Source organism: Xenopus tropicalis, chromosome 9, assembly GCF_000004195.4.
Source record: "Xenopus tropicalis strain Nigerian chromosome 9, UCB_Xtro_10.0, whole genome shotgun sequence".
Taxonomy (NCBI): domain Eukaryota; kingdom Metazoa; phylum Chordata; class Amphibia; order Anura; family Pipidae; genus Xenopus; species Xenopus tropicalis.
Genome location: NC_030685.2, coordinates 57841061 through 57856587, shown reverse-complemented (window position 1 = coordinate 57856587; position 15527 = coordinate 57841061). Strand labels below are relative to the sequence as shown.

At 36.5% G+C, this 15527-nt stretch overlaps 1 protein-coding gene across 1 annotated transcript in view; it reads right to left on the bottom strand.

Annotated features, from left to right (window-relative positions):
- The window catches only part of spag16 (sperm associated antigen 16), a 459738-nt gene that overhangs the window by 356897 nt on the left and 87314 nt on the right, over positions 1-15527 (bottom strand). The window contains exon 10 of the mRNA XM_031892910.1: positions 3953-4083. Within this exon, the coding sequence (XP_031748770.1) occupies positions 3953-4083 (131 nt within the window). The remainder of the gene's footprint in view (positions 1-3952; positions 4084-15527) is intronic.

The following is a 15527-nucleotide window of genomic DNA, read 5'->3' as shown; positions in this document are numbered from 1 at the left end:
TTGTTTGGTGTGTAAATGACCCAGCACAAGCTCTTTGTGCTCTAGGCTGATGTTGAGAAGCTAAGCTTAGGGGCCGTTGGAAATTAACAACCAGAAAATATGGTTTTTCTATAACAGAAGCAGATGCTACAAGGATAATTATTCAATAATGATGTAATATGTACTGTTTCTATTTAATTAGAATCTGAGCTTTTAATCTGCCTTTTGACTTTTATTTTATATTTACACTTTAGATTTCAGACAGCCCCTAAGCTCAGGTAAGTGACAGCAGCACAGAGCATGTGCAGGGAATCAGCAGAAAATGAGATGGGGGGCTACTGGGGCATTTTGGGGGGCACAGATCTTCCCTGCTAAGGGGCTCTGGGGGCTTTTTTGGGTTAGACAAGAGGTATAAAACATTGTGTGTAATTTCTAAACTATGTATTTTTTAAACTTTATTTATCCTTCAATAATGTACATAATGTAATGTATATGTATGTATATATATATATATATATATATATATATATATATATAAAGAATATGAAACCTGCACTCCCTTAAAACTGGAAATATCAGGGACTTCTTTTAATAAAAAAGTCTTTATGATGGGCAGCAGATACTGTATCACAAACTGATTTACTAAAAGTGTCCAGTAATTTTCACAAGTATTGGAGTGCTCGATCCAGTCAGAAACTCAGGTGATTATAAGTGCCAAAAAGTCACAAAAGGACAACGTTATGGGCCTCCCTGGACCCTTTATCAAGTCTAGACTTAATCACTTATCCAATGTGCTGCTGATTCTTTGCTATGTATTCAATAATTTCCACAAGACATAAAAACCTTTCATATGTTATACATATATAATATACAATATATATATAATATATAATATACTAAAAAAAAAGCAAAATCTTATTTGTGTACCAACACATGGAGATGATGGCAGCATTGATATACATTATTTGGAATCAGCTCTATAAAAATCTTTAAACAATGTACTATAGGGGGGCAATTCAGGATTACAATTTATTTTTAATGCTTTTCCCAAACTGCAGCGCAATGCTTTGTGCTCAGATGTCATAGAACACACATAGATGCTCATAGAACACACAGAGCATTCAAGGTCTGCTGCAAAAATGTCTGATCCTGACAGAAAATCTCATTAGGAAGCAAGACATTCAGGGCTCTGCAACAGGTGTTGGCAAGAATAAAGTACAAAGAGAAAGAAAACACGCTTAGCACTAAGGAAACATTCTCAAATTAGCTTTGTTTTCTTCCCAAACACCAGATGCTGCGATAAACCACGCATTTCCGTTAATGGGGTTTGCTCAGTCCGAAGTGTTATATCTTAGGTTAGAGGCATCTTGTGCTTAGACTTCTGTTCTCTTTCAAGTTAAATGTTATTTTACAAAATATCCTTCCCTGTTTCTATGCTTTGCGATAGATTTCATAAAACCTGCTCATTTACTCACTTTTTAAATTGCTCTCATGAGAATACAGAATTTCAGATTACCCGTTCTTTCAATGCAAAAATATAAAAAAAAAACACAAAACCAAGAATAAATAAATGTCTCAAACCACCAATGTACCATTATGTCTAGTGGATATCTAGTAGGGAAAGGGATGCCATTTTTGGATGATTATCACTTGCAGCAGTGCGTTTCTACCATGGGTAACAAATCTCCCCATGTTCAGGCAGGAAGGAAGGAGTGGTGTAAAATGGAATTAAATTGAGTAAAAATAAAAAATAACACGTACAATGATGCCAGGCAGTTACCAATATGACCATCTCTTGGTGGAGATAATCTATGCAAGGCAGGTAGAGATTGCTATATTCTTCCAAGAAGTATTTGTTTTTTTTATTTTTTGTAGGTTATGTCCTTTTGAAAAGGGGAGTTCAGTTTTACATTATCTTTTAGTATATTACAGATAAACCTATTCTAAATCATTTTGCAGTTAATCTTAATTTATTCTGTACGGATTGTATATTATAAGGGGTTCCATTCTGGCTTTTTATTTTTATCTTGTTGTCTGTGTCATTGAGCAACCAGAAAAAAAATTGACAGTGAGGCTTCAATTTTGTATTGCTAATTGTTTTTTTCAGATACTATTGCACTTTTATTTTGGTTTAAAAATTTCTGCCTGGTTGCAAGGATAATCTTTAACATTCCAAGCCTGAGAGTAAGAGAACAAGAAACGTAAATAATTCAAATACAATAAACTGCAGTGTGCCTTGGAATTCTGCTGTTTACACCATGCTAAAAGAGCATGTACATACTGTGATTTATGTAGATGTCTGAGGTATACTGACACATTCAAAATGTAAATGGGTGAATGGTACATGGCAATCAGTAAGAACAGGTATTTAGAAAAGCAACTTCTTTGGCGTTAATTCCCCAAAATCAAACACAAAGGTTTTGATGTGATGCACAGCAGCAAGTTACTGCACTGCTGAACCGCTTTGCTTGCTATTAATTATTAAAGTATGTATAAAGAAACACGCTGGGAAGTAAATGATTTTAATGTTTACAGGGAAATGCCTTTTCACATAAATAAGTCAGAATTTGATTCCATTTCTGAATACATTTTGTGGACTTATCTATTATGTATTTTGTGTTTGTGGAAAATCAATCAATTAGGCAATTACTTTAGTATATTGCAGACCAATGTGGCAAAATCAGAAAATAACTTAACAAATTAGGATCATTGTGTCGTTCAGCGGAAAATTCCATCATTTCTCAATGCAGAAACACAGAATAAATGTGAGATACAATGCAATTATAAGATGCTGTATTCAGTCTAACTGATGTGGCTAATGCTATGCATAATCTGATGGTAACTATTGGATCTTGTCTAACAAGTTTTACTGCATGGGAAGCTGGCATTACCAGATGCCCTTTTAATTTAGAATGGTATTACAGCAGGTTCCATATGGGATTAGCGGACAAATTTTGACCTATTCAAAGAATGCTGCAAACTTTTACATCCAGCTAATAATTTAAAGCAGGGGGAAACAACCATTGGCATGCCTAATGAAACAGAACTGCAAATTGAAATTACATGCTTTAAATAGCCTAATGAAGGGAAGCTAATGCCAGCCCAAAACATTGTGTATTTCAATACGTTTGCTTACTTTTATTAATAGAATAATTTCCCCGGAGCAGATTAGTGTATTTATTGCCGATAGTACCTAAACCAGGGGCTAGGGCCCATTAGTTCCCATTATTCCTGGTACAATTAAAAAAGATATATGATAACTAAAAATCCCTCCAATTTTGAAAGCAATGGTGCTGGTTTCACTTTTTCTATTTAAAAAAGACTACTTTATTGGAACTCCCTATACATCATCCCTGTCTGTGTTTAAAATGAGGGGTGGGCGTCTCCTAATAGGTTTCAGTTCAGTTTAGGTCAGCCTGGCTGTTGATTGGTTCCTATCCTACAGTGCGGTGTGCTGAGTGCCACCAGCTCCTCAGCACAGCCTGGGACAGATGTGGAACAGACGTCCTAGTCACTCCTGATCACTTCAACATCAATTGCACGATTTATGTAAAACTTGTCTTTATAGACACTATACGGATTATGTTGACTTTGCTTTTTTAGGTACACTTTTAGGACATTTTGCAAAGAGAAAGTCTCTATGCATACAGATAATAATGACCATGGGATTATTAACCACTTCTGTTCTAAAAGCACAGGAGAAAAGTAACATTTCAAATGTTTATAGTCTCCTAAGGTTTTTTTTTTTTTTTTTTTTTAAATCATGTTCAGAATAAATTCATTAAAATAGCAATAAAATGAAATGAATGTGCTCACAACTTAAATGTCTTAAATACATTTCTAGTATTGGAGGATTTTGAGTTAGCATGTTTGAGCATCTTCTGGCACACCTTTTGTAACCATGAATAAGAAATTAAAACAATCTTAATACAGTCTGATGAGTTCCCCCCAATATATCAGCATGTATTCCTACCAGCTAACCGCCAGCTCATGTACTTTCAGAGTGTTGCTGAGACAATATCCATCCAATTTGAGGCGGCTGGTCTTCCCTTTTATCTGAGCCAATCGAGGATTCACTTTGGTGTCTGGTGGAAATTCTGAGTCCTAAAAAAACAAAATTTAGAGTCAGAATATGTTTAAGCACAAGCCAGACATTGAGACCTGGGTGTTTGCAGGTAAATGCTCAGTGGATCTTACGCAAAAAAAATGCAAAGCATCTAACTTAATCCCTTGCTATCATATAAATATGTTCTATCAACCTATTTATTTTTATTACAATTTATTTATATAGATCCAATTTTATGCAGCGCTTTCCACAAACTATACATGAATCAGTTCAGTCCTTGCTCCCAGTGGAGCTTACAATTTAAGGTCCCTATTACATTCACACAGTAGGGTCAGTTTTAGGGTGAAGACACATGGAGCTACTAGTAGCAGCTTCTTGTCACAGCTATAAAAATAGACAATGCTGATAATTTACTGACAATTGCCTCTACGTGTGTTTCAGCACAGGTAAATCGGAGTATTGTCTATGGCAGGGTTTCATTCACTTCAGTCCCTGCCCCCAGTGGAGCTTATAATCTAAGGCTAATGCCAGACGAGGCGTAGGGCGGATATTTTTGGCAAGCGGAAAAGCGGAAATACGGCTACATGTGCCTGCACCCGAGCATATTCTATTCATGTGAGCACAGGCACAAGTAGGAGGCGTAGGGCAGAATTTTCGGCAAACGTTTTTCCACTTGCCGAAAATATCCGCCCTACGCCTCGTCCGACATCAGCCTAAAGCTCCTATTACAGTCACACACAGCAGCTTCAATTAATTAGCGAACCTATGCAGACAAGGGGTTAGTACACAAACTCTGTGCTGGCTGTAATTGACCTCAGGACCCTAGAGTTGTAAGAAGCTACGCTGCTGTAACATATTTGAAAAAAATGACAACTGCCTCATTACAAAAGAACTATAACACAAAAGGGGCAGATTTATCAAAAGAAGTGTTCACCCATTGATAAATACAATACAAAAATCCCATAGGAATAAAAAGAATGAAATTTATCGTATATTGTGGCATTGAAACAAGTGGGAAATTAGCAGCGGTTTTTATTTTTCCAGATTCTGGGAAAAACTATACAGTTCGAGTTGCTGTGGTTTGACGATTTTTTTTTTCTGTGAATGTCGTTTTTTTTTTTACTTAAATTTGAAAAATCATAAATCTGCCCCTAGCTTTGTACAGATTCCTACATAACAAAACCTTACAAGCCAAACATACAGCTGCATTTGTAGCAAATGAGCAAAATTAAAAGTCTAATTAGCTGGTAGATTTTAGGTATTACTTGTGAGAATTCTGTGCAGATAAATATGCCTTAAAAAATATGCCCCATCCTGGTTCACATTAGCTGTAACTCCAAGGATCAAAATCCATTAAAAAATAATGAAATAAAAGCATTTTCATGGGGGCCGGGGACTTTGTTAATCACCTGTCTCGTGGCACAGAGTAGCTGATAATGCTGTTTAGTAATATGGAACATGCTTCCAAATGTCTGCACTGGGATTTGTAGAACTGCACTTACCAAACAAGCTGGCGTTTACTGAAGCTAATTAAAAGGGAAATCACAACAAAATATTGCAGTTGTTCTAAGACTCATTTGCATTCTTTGCCTATTTACCTTATTAACCTTCACTGCTGATAGGTAAATGATTCCATTTAGAAGATAATGGAAAGGAATTTGCCATCAGTGTGGTGCTGCTTCTATACTTTATAAGCTGATCAGACAGTCCCTTTAACAAGGGACATTTACACACAAGATAATAGGTAATCTGGTGTAGTCAAACCCACGCATTGTGCAGTTTTCATACGTGCCTTAAGGAAAAAGGAAGTCTTGGTCACCCAGTATATTATATATAGTGACTAATGTACCCCTGTTGTAAAATATAGGGAGTTTCAACGAGCTCCAAGGTGACCTCTAATATCCTTCTATTTTACAACAGAGGGTACATTATCTATTATACACAAGTTTCAGTGAGTCATGTGACAGAAATGACATAATTTAGCACCGATTATAACTGATGACATCACCAAGCTCTGTTTATAAAGATATATATAGGATTTATGTTGTACACTACTATTTTACAGTCTCTGCACTGTTTTTTTTTCCACCATTGTTCCTGCTCATAAAATAACATTACAGTATAAGCATTCATTTCATTTTACCAAACAGCAAAGCCTCAAATAATGATATAATTGCCTATTATTATAGTACTGCATATTCCTAATGCCTACTACATATATTGTCTCTGTGAGAGTGCCTGCCTCTTGTACATATTTACATCAAGCGCCCAGAGGTTTAAAGAGGCCTGCATATATTTGCATATTTGCTTGTGTTTAGATTAATTAAACTAATTTTACAGCTGTTAGTGTTTTCTGGGGAAAAGAAAAATAACAGGGATTATTTCTCTCTTTAAACTAACACTAGCAGATTCTAGTAGGCCCAGGTAAAATATGGAGCTTAAAAAACACACACTACTGTGGCTGGTAATTTTTTTGATTGCCAAGGCTCTGTTTAAGGAGCAGGAAAGGTATAAACTAGGGATGCACCGAACCCACTTTTTTGGGTTCGGCCGAACCCACAAACCCACCCCAACGGATTCTGCCAAATCCCAAACCAAATCCTAATTAGCATATGCTAATTAGGATTGGGGAGGGTAAAAAATTGGCGCATGCAGCGCGTGGTGAAAAATCCTCCCTTGGCATTTAACCCTTCCAAATTGCATATGCTAATTTATGCTAATTAAGATTTCACATTCGGTTCATCCGAAACCGAATCCTTCAAAAAAAAAGGCTGGATTTGCCCCGAATCCAGGACCAAATCTGGGGTTGGCTGGATTCGCCCCGAATCCAGGACCAAATCTGGGGTTCGGTGCACCCCTAGTTAAAACTAAGTAAGCTTTATCAGAAAGGTCTATGTAAATACAGCCTTAAGCACTCACAGAATCCTCTATCAAAAGAAACACAGGATTTCTTGTCTCCTTTTTTTGTAAACATGATGTTTGGATGTCGGACTTGCTCTCTCAGAAAGATCCTTCATTCCCGGAGCCAGAGTCTGCGCAACTCTCTCCTCTCCTGCTCCCCCCTCCCACAACAATACTAAGAACTCCCTCAGGAATGTATGATCAGAGCTATAACTGCTAGACTGCAAGCAGGAAGCTACTTAAAATGGCAGCTGCTGTCTTGAGCAAACTGATAAAGCTTCTAGTGCTGTTTACTCGGGTATGGCAATGTTTTCTGCAGAATAAATATATTGTTCTAGGTGGCACTAATGTGGCGAACCTATTGGCAGTAAAATGCCAAAATGACTTTCCTTCTCCTTTAAGGACAGGCAGAGCCTTAGCGTCTCTCCACCTGCAGAAAAGCCATCTGCTCTGCTGTGCCTCTGCACTGACTGGGCTGGAGTCGGCCTGCACACAGACACAATGAGTGGATATCAGCACAAAAATGCATAGTTTTGCATTTCCCAACCAATATCTGCTCCAATTGTTTGCTTGCAGATATGCAGCAGAGCAAAGGGGAATACATCATTTTCTTTCTACCTGTGAAGTAAACGCTGGTACCCTTTGCATGTTGATATTTCAGTATGCAAAGTGAATGCAGTCCAGGGTTGTGAAACTTTATTGCACTATTGTCTTTAAGGAGTTTAACGGTAGGTATGTATTGTTTCTCATAGGCATGCTTCAGAAATTTTCTCTGAGTGGCAACCTAACCTCTTTAACTATACGCCAGGGCTATATTTCAACTGAGCCTGTTCTGTGTACACTATGCTATGTGATGATTTCATCCCAATTTGCTCTGTCACTTTTTGCCGATTAATAAATAAATTCAAGTACAAAGAGACAAAGAGCTGCTACCTCACTGTATATACATTGTGAGTTACATTAGCTATACAGGTATTGGATCCATTATCTGGAAACCCATTATTCAGAAAGTTCTGAATTACGGAAAGGCCATCTCCCATAGACTCTATTATAAGAAAATAATTCTAATTTTTAAAAATGATTTCCTTTTTCTATGTAATAATAAGACAGTACCTTGTACTTGATCCCAACTAGGGTATAATTAATCCTTATTGGAGGCAAAACAATTCTATTTGGTTTATTATTAATATTTTTAGCAGACTAAAGTTATTGAGATCCAAATTACAGAAAGATCCCTTATCCAGAAAACCCCAGGTTTATTTAGATATTAACTGTCAAGTTAATTCAAAGCCTTAATGGAGAATTTTCTCCAAGATGTTACCTACTTTTTTGCGCCTTGAGGCTTGCCAGTGGTATATATATGATTGTTAAGATTACATTTATTCATCTGGTTGCATGTCATCCTCTTCATCTTTTCCTTCAGCTTTTGGGATTATTTAAAGGTACATCACCCCCCCCCCCCAACTCTCCCTCCCCACATAGACTATTACATAGAAAAGTGCAGAGCAGCACAGCAAGCCCAGCACCATCTTCTGCCCATTCTTATCCTCTTTGGGTCTCTTCGCTGACATTGACCCTGCCAGAGCATCTGCAGGTAAAGCTGATTCCTAACTAGCCCCAACTGTGCATACTCCTGCAGGATGTGTTGGTAAAGAGCCACCAAGAGGATCAGGATGGAAAGAAGATGGCATTGGGGGACTCTGCTGTGCTGCTCTGCATTTTAATCTCAGGCTTTCTATGCAACAGACTGTGCGAGGAGGGAGAAGTGAGGGCTGTTGTACATTGGGGGGTTTAGTTGTCTATTACATCTATGCATGTTTTGTTTTTGCTGCGATATATGTAGATTTAGAGTCCCATTTTTCACTCTCCTAAGATTTAAATTTATCCTTATTTTCAGCTATTAATGTTACTTTTTTAGCTTAGAGTTTAAAGGTTTAACAAGCATGCTGAATTATGTAGCCATTTCTAGCTCCTTTGCCAATCTGTTTCCCAATCTTCTTTTATGACTGTGGTTACTTTTCTAGTATAAAAGCTTTTCAAGAGAACAATGAGCTGCTCATTTACACTCATTTTCCAGAGAATGTTCCTCAACTTTCCACAATTTAAATGCTTTGGTGTAGTCAATGAAGCACATGTTGACTCCCTTCTTGCATTCCTTGTCTTTTTTGATTATCCAAGGTGCATAAGCTGCTATCTCAACCCCAATGAATGCACATGTACATCTGGCAAATGCTTTATGATATAAGGAAGGAATTTATAATAGCTTGCATATTCTTTCAGGTCTCTTTTCTTCAGTGTTGGAATAAAACTGCATTTTCAAATCTGTAAACTATTAAAGGACATGTAAACCCCACACACACAAATGTAATCGGTGAAAATGTAATCGGTGAACAGCCTTTTTGAAATCTTTAAATACCTGGCACTCTGGTTGTTCAAAGGTTAATAGTAAGGCGGCAGCATCCCCTTAATTACTTAAGATTCCCTTCTCCTCCTTGGCCCTCAGGAATTTACTTTGGCTTTTGGCTCCTGGGCATGCTCAGTTCTTCCCAATTCAGATTACTTATCACACTCTCCAGTCTAGCAGCCAATGAAGAGATGGCATTGCTGGTTCCCATAGAAACTCTGCTTTAGAGGTCTGCTCCTATTTGTTTCTACTAACCTCCTCTCCTGAGCTCAGCTTAACAATTACAGTGCTCAAACAAAGCAGAACTTTTTATCACAGTAAGTTCTGCCTATGTGAGCCTGCATTATTGATAAAATGTACGCTAAATAGGGTTTTTTATGCACGTATGCTGTTTGCAGATTTAGATGTAACTGATTATATGTGTCAGAGGGAAAACGGCAACAAGGTGAAACCTGCTGTTTGTTATAGGAAAATGTGATGGTGCTGGCGAACTGACGGGATATATGCAGTACAAATGATGTCATTTTGGTGGTCATGATGTGCCCAACATATATACATTGTAGTAAAATGTAGGCTTTACATGTCCTTTATGTGTTTCTTTCCAAACTCGATTTGCACTCTTTATAAACTCCATCAAGAGCAGTGTTTCACAATTTTGGCTACATTTGTTCCCATAACAATTTTGAAATTGGACAAAGAATTCTATGTCAAACCTCATCTACAGTAAATAACCACACTTTAGTAGCAATACGATACCCCATGGCAGTAAATATTATTGTACACAATATTTTATTCATGAATTATTCATCACTAATAACTGTTTTGATCATAAGAGGTTCTACGATCATTCTACGAGATTATGAGCCCATTTTCGTATATATCAGTGGTTCAAATGCCACACATAGATGCTGTCTATTTTCTATATTTCTTTGCACGTTGACTTTGTCTATCCCTCTATTTGGCATTATCGGTTTGAGAAATGAAATCAGTACCAGGAAAATTACTTTTTATTTAATAAAACGTATAATAACTTTATTAAACTCCTCGACAGCACATACAAAAATAAACTGCAGTTTTTCATTATTTAACAGGTCAAAACAATATATATGCAGAGAAGTTATTCTGGGTGATTTTATCTGCAGTGACTCAATATAAATGTTACTGAATCTCGCTCTTTTTCTTTATCTTACAGACCACCAACACTGCAGAATGAGCTGCTGAACTTTAATAGGATATTTTTATCATTGTATATGGTTCGCTGCTTGTATAATTACAAGGGTGGAGAGAGAACAACCTTGTCATTTCCCTGATTTGAGATACACTGAATATAGTCATTTCAACAGTAACATCTAGCAATATTTCATTTTTTATAGGTTTGTTTAAAACCAAGGCTCTTGATGGCTTTTAGCTAAATAATGTGTTTGCTTATCTCATTATTTTTATAGCCATATTGCTGAAGACACAAAATGGATTTATCCTGAGTAGATTAAGGCCACAGTATTTAACCTCCCAGTCACCTTGAACTAAATAGAAAAGTAAAACTGGCAAGATAATACATAAATAAGTATTTTTCATTATTTTATTCATTCTTTGTACTCATAATAACATCACTCCCTCGGCTTGGGCCTAGTATTGGTCATAACCAGGCAAAAGGTCAGGTTTTATTGCAGCTCAGCTTGATCTTTATCCATAAAAGTCCCATCCAGTGAGCAATAATCCACATTTATTAACTGCCCCCAAAAATTCTAACTCTTTGAATACACAATGCTGAGTTTAATGAATGAGAAATTAATGTGAAAGCAATTTTACACTTCCTACTTTGTGGCAACAGTTTGGGGGTCTTTCATATTTTAAGATAATATTGTCCCCTACAGAATTGGTTTGATTGGCATGCCCTGACCTTAACCCAACTGAATCCCAGGGAATCAATTGGAGAATTATAGGCTAATCCTCATCACCCAGCATCAGTGCCATACTTCAGCAAGTTTCTTCTGGTTAAATGAAGTTAATCCCACAAAAATCTAGTGTAAAGTCTTCCTGGAAAGGTAGAGAGTATCACATGAAGGGCCACAGTATTACAATGAGATGTCGGACAGATACTTTAAGCCATTATAGTTACGGTATAAAACCCAAACAAGGCACAACTGAGTGACACTCCATTTAAAAGAAGATCCCGTAAAAAACATTGTACTGCACTACTGTACTTCAAAACTTAAAGGAACATATTAAAGTAAATTTATTATGAATGAAGATAATTGCATCAAAAAAATTGCTCTTCTATATCTCTTAGGTGTCAGTTTGATAAAATAGCAGTGATTCTACATCTATTTTTATATCCTAGATATAACAGCGCTTAAGTGGGCTTTGAAAAGATCTTGTAATAAATCATTGATAAAATGTATAGTAGCTCACATATTTAGATGTAAGGAAACTAATGATCAGCAATAGAAAGTCCAAATCAATTCTAATTTAAGTTAGAAAAATCACAACATAGCTTATTTATTTAGTGGGTAGATAAAAAATTAGGGATGCACCGGATCAAGCCTTTTTTTTTTTGGATTCGGTTTCAGCCGAACCGAATCCAACCCCTAATTAGCATAAATTAGCATGTGCTAATTAGCATTCAGAAAGGGTTAAAATTTAAGGGGGGGGAACTTTTAACTCTTCACAATCCTAATTAGCATATACTAATTAGGATTCGGTTCAGGATTCGGCAGAATCCATCAGGGTGGGTCCGGGGGGTTCGGCAGAACTGAAAAAAGTGGGTTCAGTGCATCCCTATAACAAATACAAAGAATGAATTGCTGATTACCTATGAAAAAATTAAACAGTAGAACAACAGTGTTGTGGAAGTTAAATACATAGCATAATTAACACTAAACACGTAAATTCTCTCTTTAGTAACTTCAAACCAAGTATAAATATTGACAAAGTGCAACCAAGCCACAAACCATCATCTACCCATTCCTTCAGATGGTTCATGCAATACCTTTTTCTCGCTAAGAGCTAATGCATGTGATAGGATTGCCAGATTGGGCTTTATACCTGACTGCATCCATCTCCAAAGAAAAACGGGTGTTAAAGTCACAAGAGGGCAGTGCATTGTTGTTTCCATTAAAAACTCAGAGATCAAATATTCACTTCCAAACTCTAAATAGCCCCTCTCTTATTCATCCTTTAGCTGGTCATTGGAACTGTTGTCTGGTTGCTAGGGTAAGAATGACCCAAGCACAAAAAGTAAAATATCTAAAATTAAACAAACAGAGCTAGTTGTCTACAATATTGATCTCTATAAATAGCAAGATAATCTTCTCCAAAATCTGATACCAAATCTCAAAACATTACCAACTGAACATGCTGATGATGTGTCCAGATATGCATTTGAAACACCAATATTTATTTATATATCTAATGAAATGTGTCACTAACATACATAGGTATAGCAGCCCCTACAATTAAGACCCCATTGACTCTCAGAATTGTTGTGCAGTTTATCTCCCAAACATATGAAATCCCACAGACTGACAATGCTGATTCAGTTCCAGACTTTTCTACAGGATCAGTGGTTATCATCATATTTACATATTTCTATTATTTTTATTCACAGATCAAAAGATTTCAAACAGGAATACTTGTTGTTAGTAAATAAACACTTAATATATATTGCTGAGTAACAGTTCAAGTTTGCATAGTCCATATAAATAATTTTTCATTAGGACTTGTTTAGATATAACATAAACCTCTATGATCATAAGCAAATTAAAATAAAATTCCATTATTCCAAGAGATACAGATCTCATTTATATAACTGCCCACTCATGTTGCTTGCAATCTGTTCTCTGTGTTGTCTTCTGTTGAGTGGAGGAGTTTCCAGCAAATTGTCTATTGTAAAGAATCTTCCCCAAGAATCTCTTTAGAAACTTAATAAATAGAACCAGAACACAGACATGTACCCAACTGCAATAATACAATACATCTTTAAAAGAAGATTGAGTACTTGAGGATATTAAGCAGTGACCAAAGGTGAGCCAGTTGTATATTTTAAAGCTTGGTCAAATTGTGTAGCGTAAATTTGATTTCATGGATTCAGCTAAATGTATATACAGTAACAATCACAGATGCTGCTGGCCTAATAAAGTGATTTGTTTTATGTTTCTATGCCCCAGGTTCCTTGCTGATTTTATTTTATCTCTCCTATGTATGATACTTATCTTAAAGATACTTAAAGATTAATGAAAATGTATCCAAGTAAGTAAATATTTGACATTTGGTAATTATTAGATACACGGGTAGAAGACAACATGCTCTAAATAGCCCTACATCTATTTGAATGGAAAACAACTGGGATCATGAGTGCACAAAAAAAATAAATAGCATATGAAAATATACCTTACATTGAATTCTACAGAACCTTGCTTTCTGCTGATTTATGTAATTTGATTTTATGCGCAACTGACAGTTAACTCAATGATGCTTTCTGAGTGCCACTCCTCTGAAGTTGGCCATACACACCCAGATTTGGTTGTGCTGTTTGGCAGATTTAGACTATATTTCCCGACCATTTGGGGATGTTGGACAAGCAGGGTGCCTTTCCATAGATAATCCTGCAATCCTTGTAGCTCAAGGATTATCTTGTCTGTTGGTCAGCCAAAAGGAAGTGAAGAAGAGCCAATCATTTGCCCATTCACTAGTATTCAAGTGCCCATTCACTAGTATGGCCTCTCATACAGTATCTGACTGTATGGCATACGGGGTAGATAAGTCAGAGCACCACACATAGTTTTGTGTCTGGACATCTAAACATATGTAAGGCTATCTCCAATACAAAAGACCAGTTATGTGGCTTTGTTTCATTAGCAGATAAAAGGTGGCTAACCATAGATATGCTGCTAGCAACACTGCAATGCAAACCAGTTTTTCTGCTGCTGACACAAAAGGCTGTAGCATCTAAAAAACCTACATACAGTGATGAACAACCCTTGGAAAAGCTCAGAAATTTCCATTGCATTTATGAAGGGTATCCTGTTAAGATATATGTTATTAAAGAAACAGCACTATCGACAAACATATCAAAATTATATTTATAGGACACAGTTGTCTTCTGCACATAAAGAAAGAGGAAGACAGAGAAAGATGGCAACATATAAAAGAAGACAATGCAATGGGGACCTGAACCATGCCTTTATACAATATTAGCATCAGATGAGATCCTTTTATCCTTTGTGCCTCTTTAAGATAGTATAAGCACCAGGAAAGAATTCTCTATTCAACAGACTTGTAAACTACAAAATCTACGGCCTATGGCGGCACAGTAAATGAAGCTCACAATAGCTTGTCTCAAGCTCGCAAGTTCCGGTTGATTATGGTGGAGATTGATTTCTGATCTCCAACAGCAGCTATTAGAGTGCGGTTTGCTTGGTCTGTTCCAGAAGCCCTTTAAGATCATAGTAGAGAGTATTATTTTTCCGGGCAAAATTACTGAGCGTATAAATCAGCATCTGTTTATAGCTTTAATTCTACATTAGATTCTTTTCATTTCGCAGCCTCCTGCACTTGCACATCAAAGTAAATTGTTCTGCTTTTGTTTTTAAACGGTTTATAGGCAAGCTGACCTAGAATAATTGTGTATGATATTTACAGAATATATGAATGCAGTATCCCTGCTGCATACACAAGTACCTCTCCCCACAGCTTCAGCTTGTATTAAAAGGCTCAAATACTTCACACAATATGAATGTAATTTGGAAGGAGATCAGTTCTCTCCCTGAGCAAGTATTACTAATTAGCTGTAGGTAATTTTAGGCGTGGGCATGGATTGCATGAAAAGTAATAAGCTATAATGCTATAAGGTCCAACTAACAAAATAGTCATATTATATACATTATATATATATATATAATGAACAAAACATGAATCGCATCGCTCAGGACTTATAACAAAGTTTGTAGTTTATTACGTGTAGAACAAGAGAACTGACGTTTCGGCCACAATCGCAGCCTTTCTCAAAGTTGCCAAAAAACAGTACATCTAAACTTAAATACCCTGTGTGGCGGGAAACTCGATAGTGACGTGTCAGAATGACGTATACACTCAGTGAACTTAATTACATACAAAATAAAATAAAATACCCTTAACCATGTGTCAAACATATTCTGACACGCCACTATCGAGTTTCCC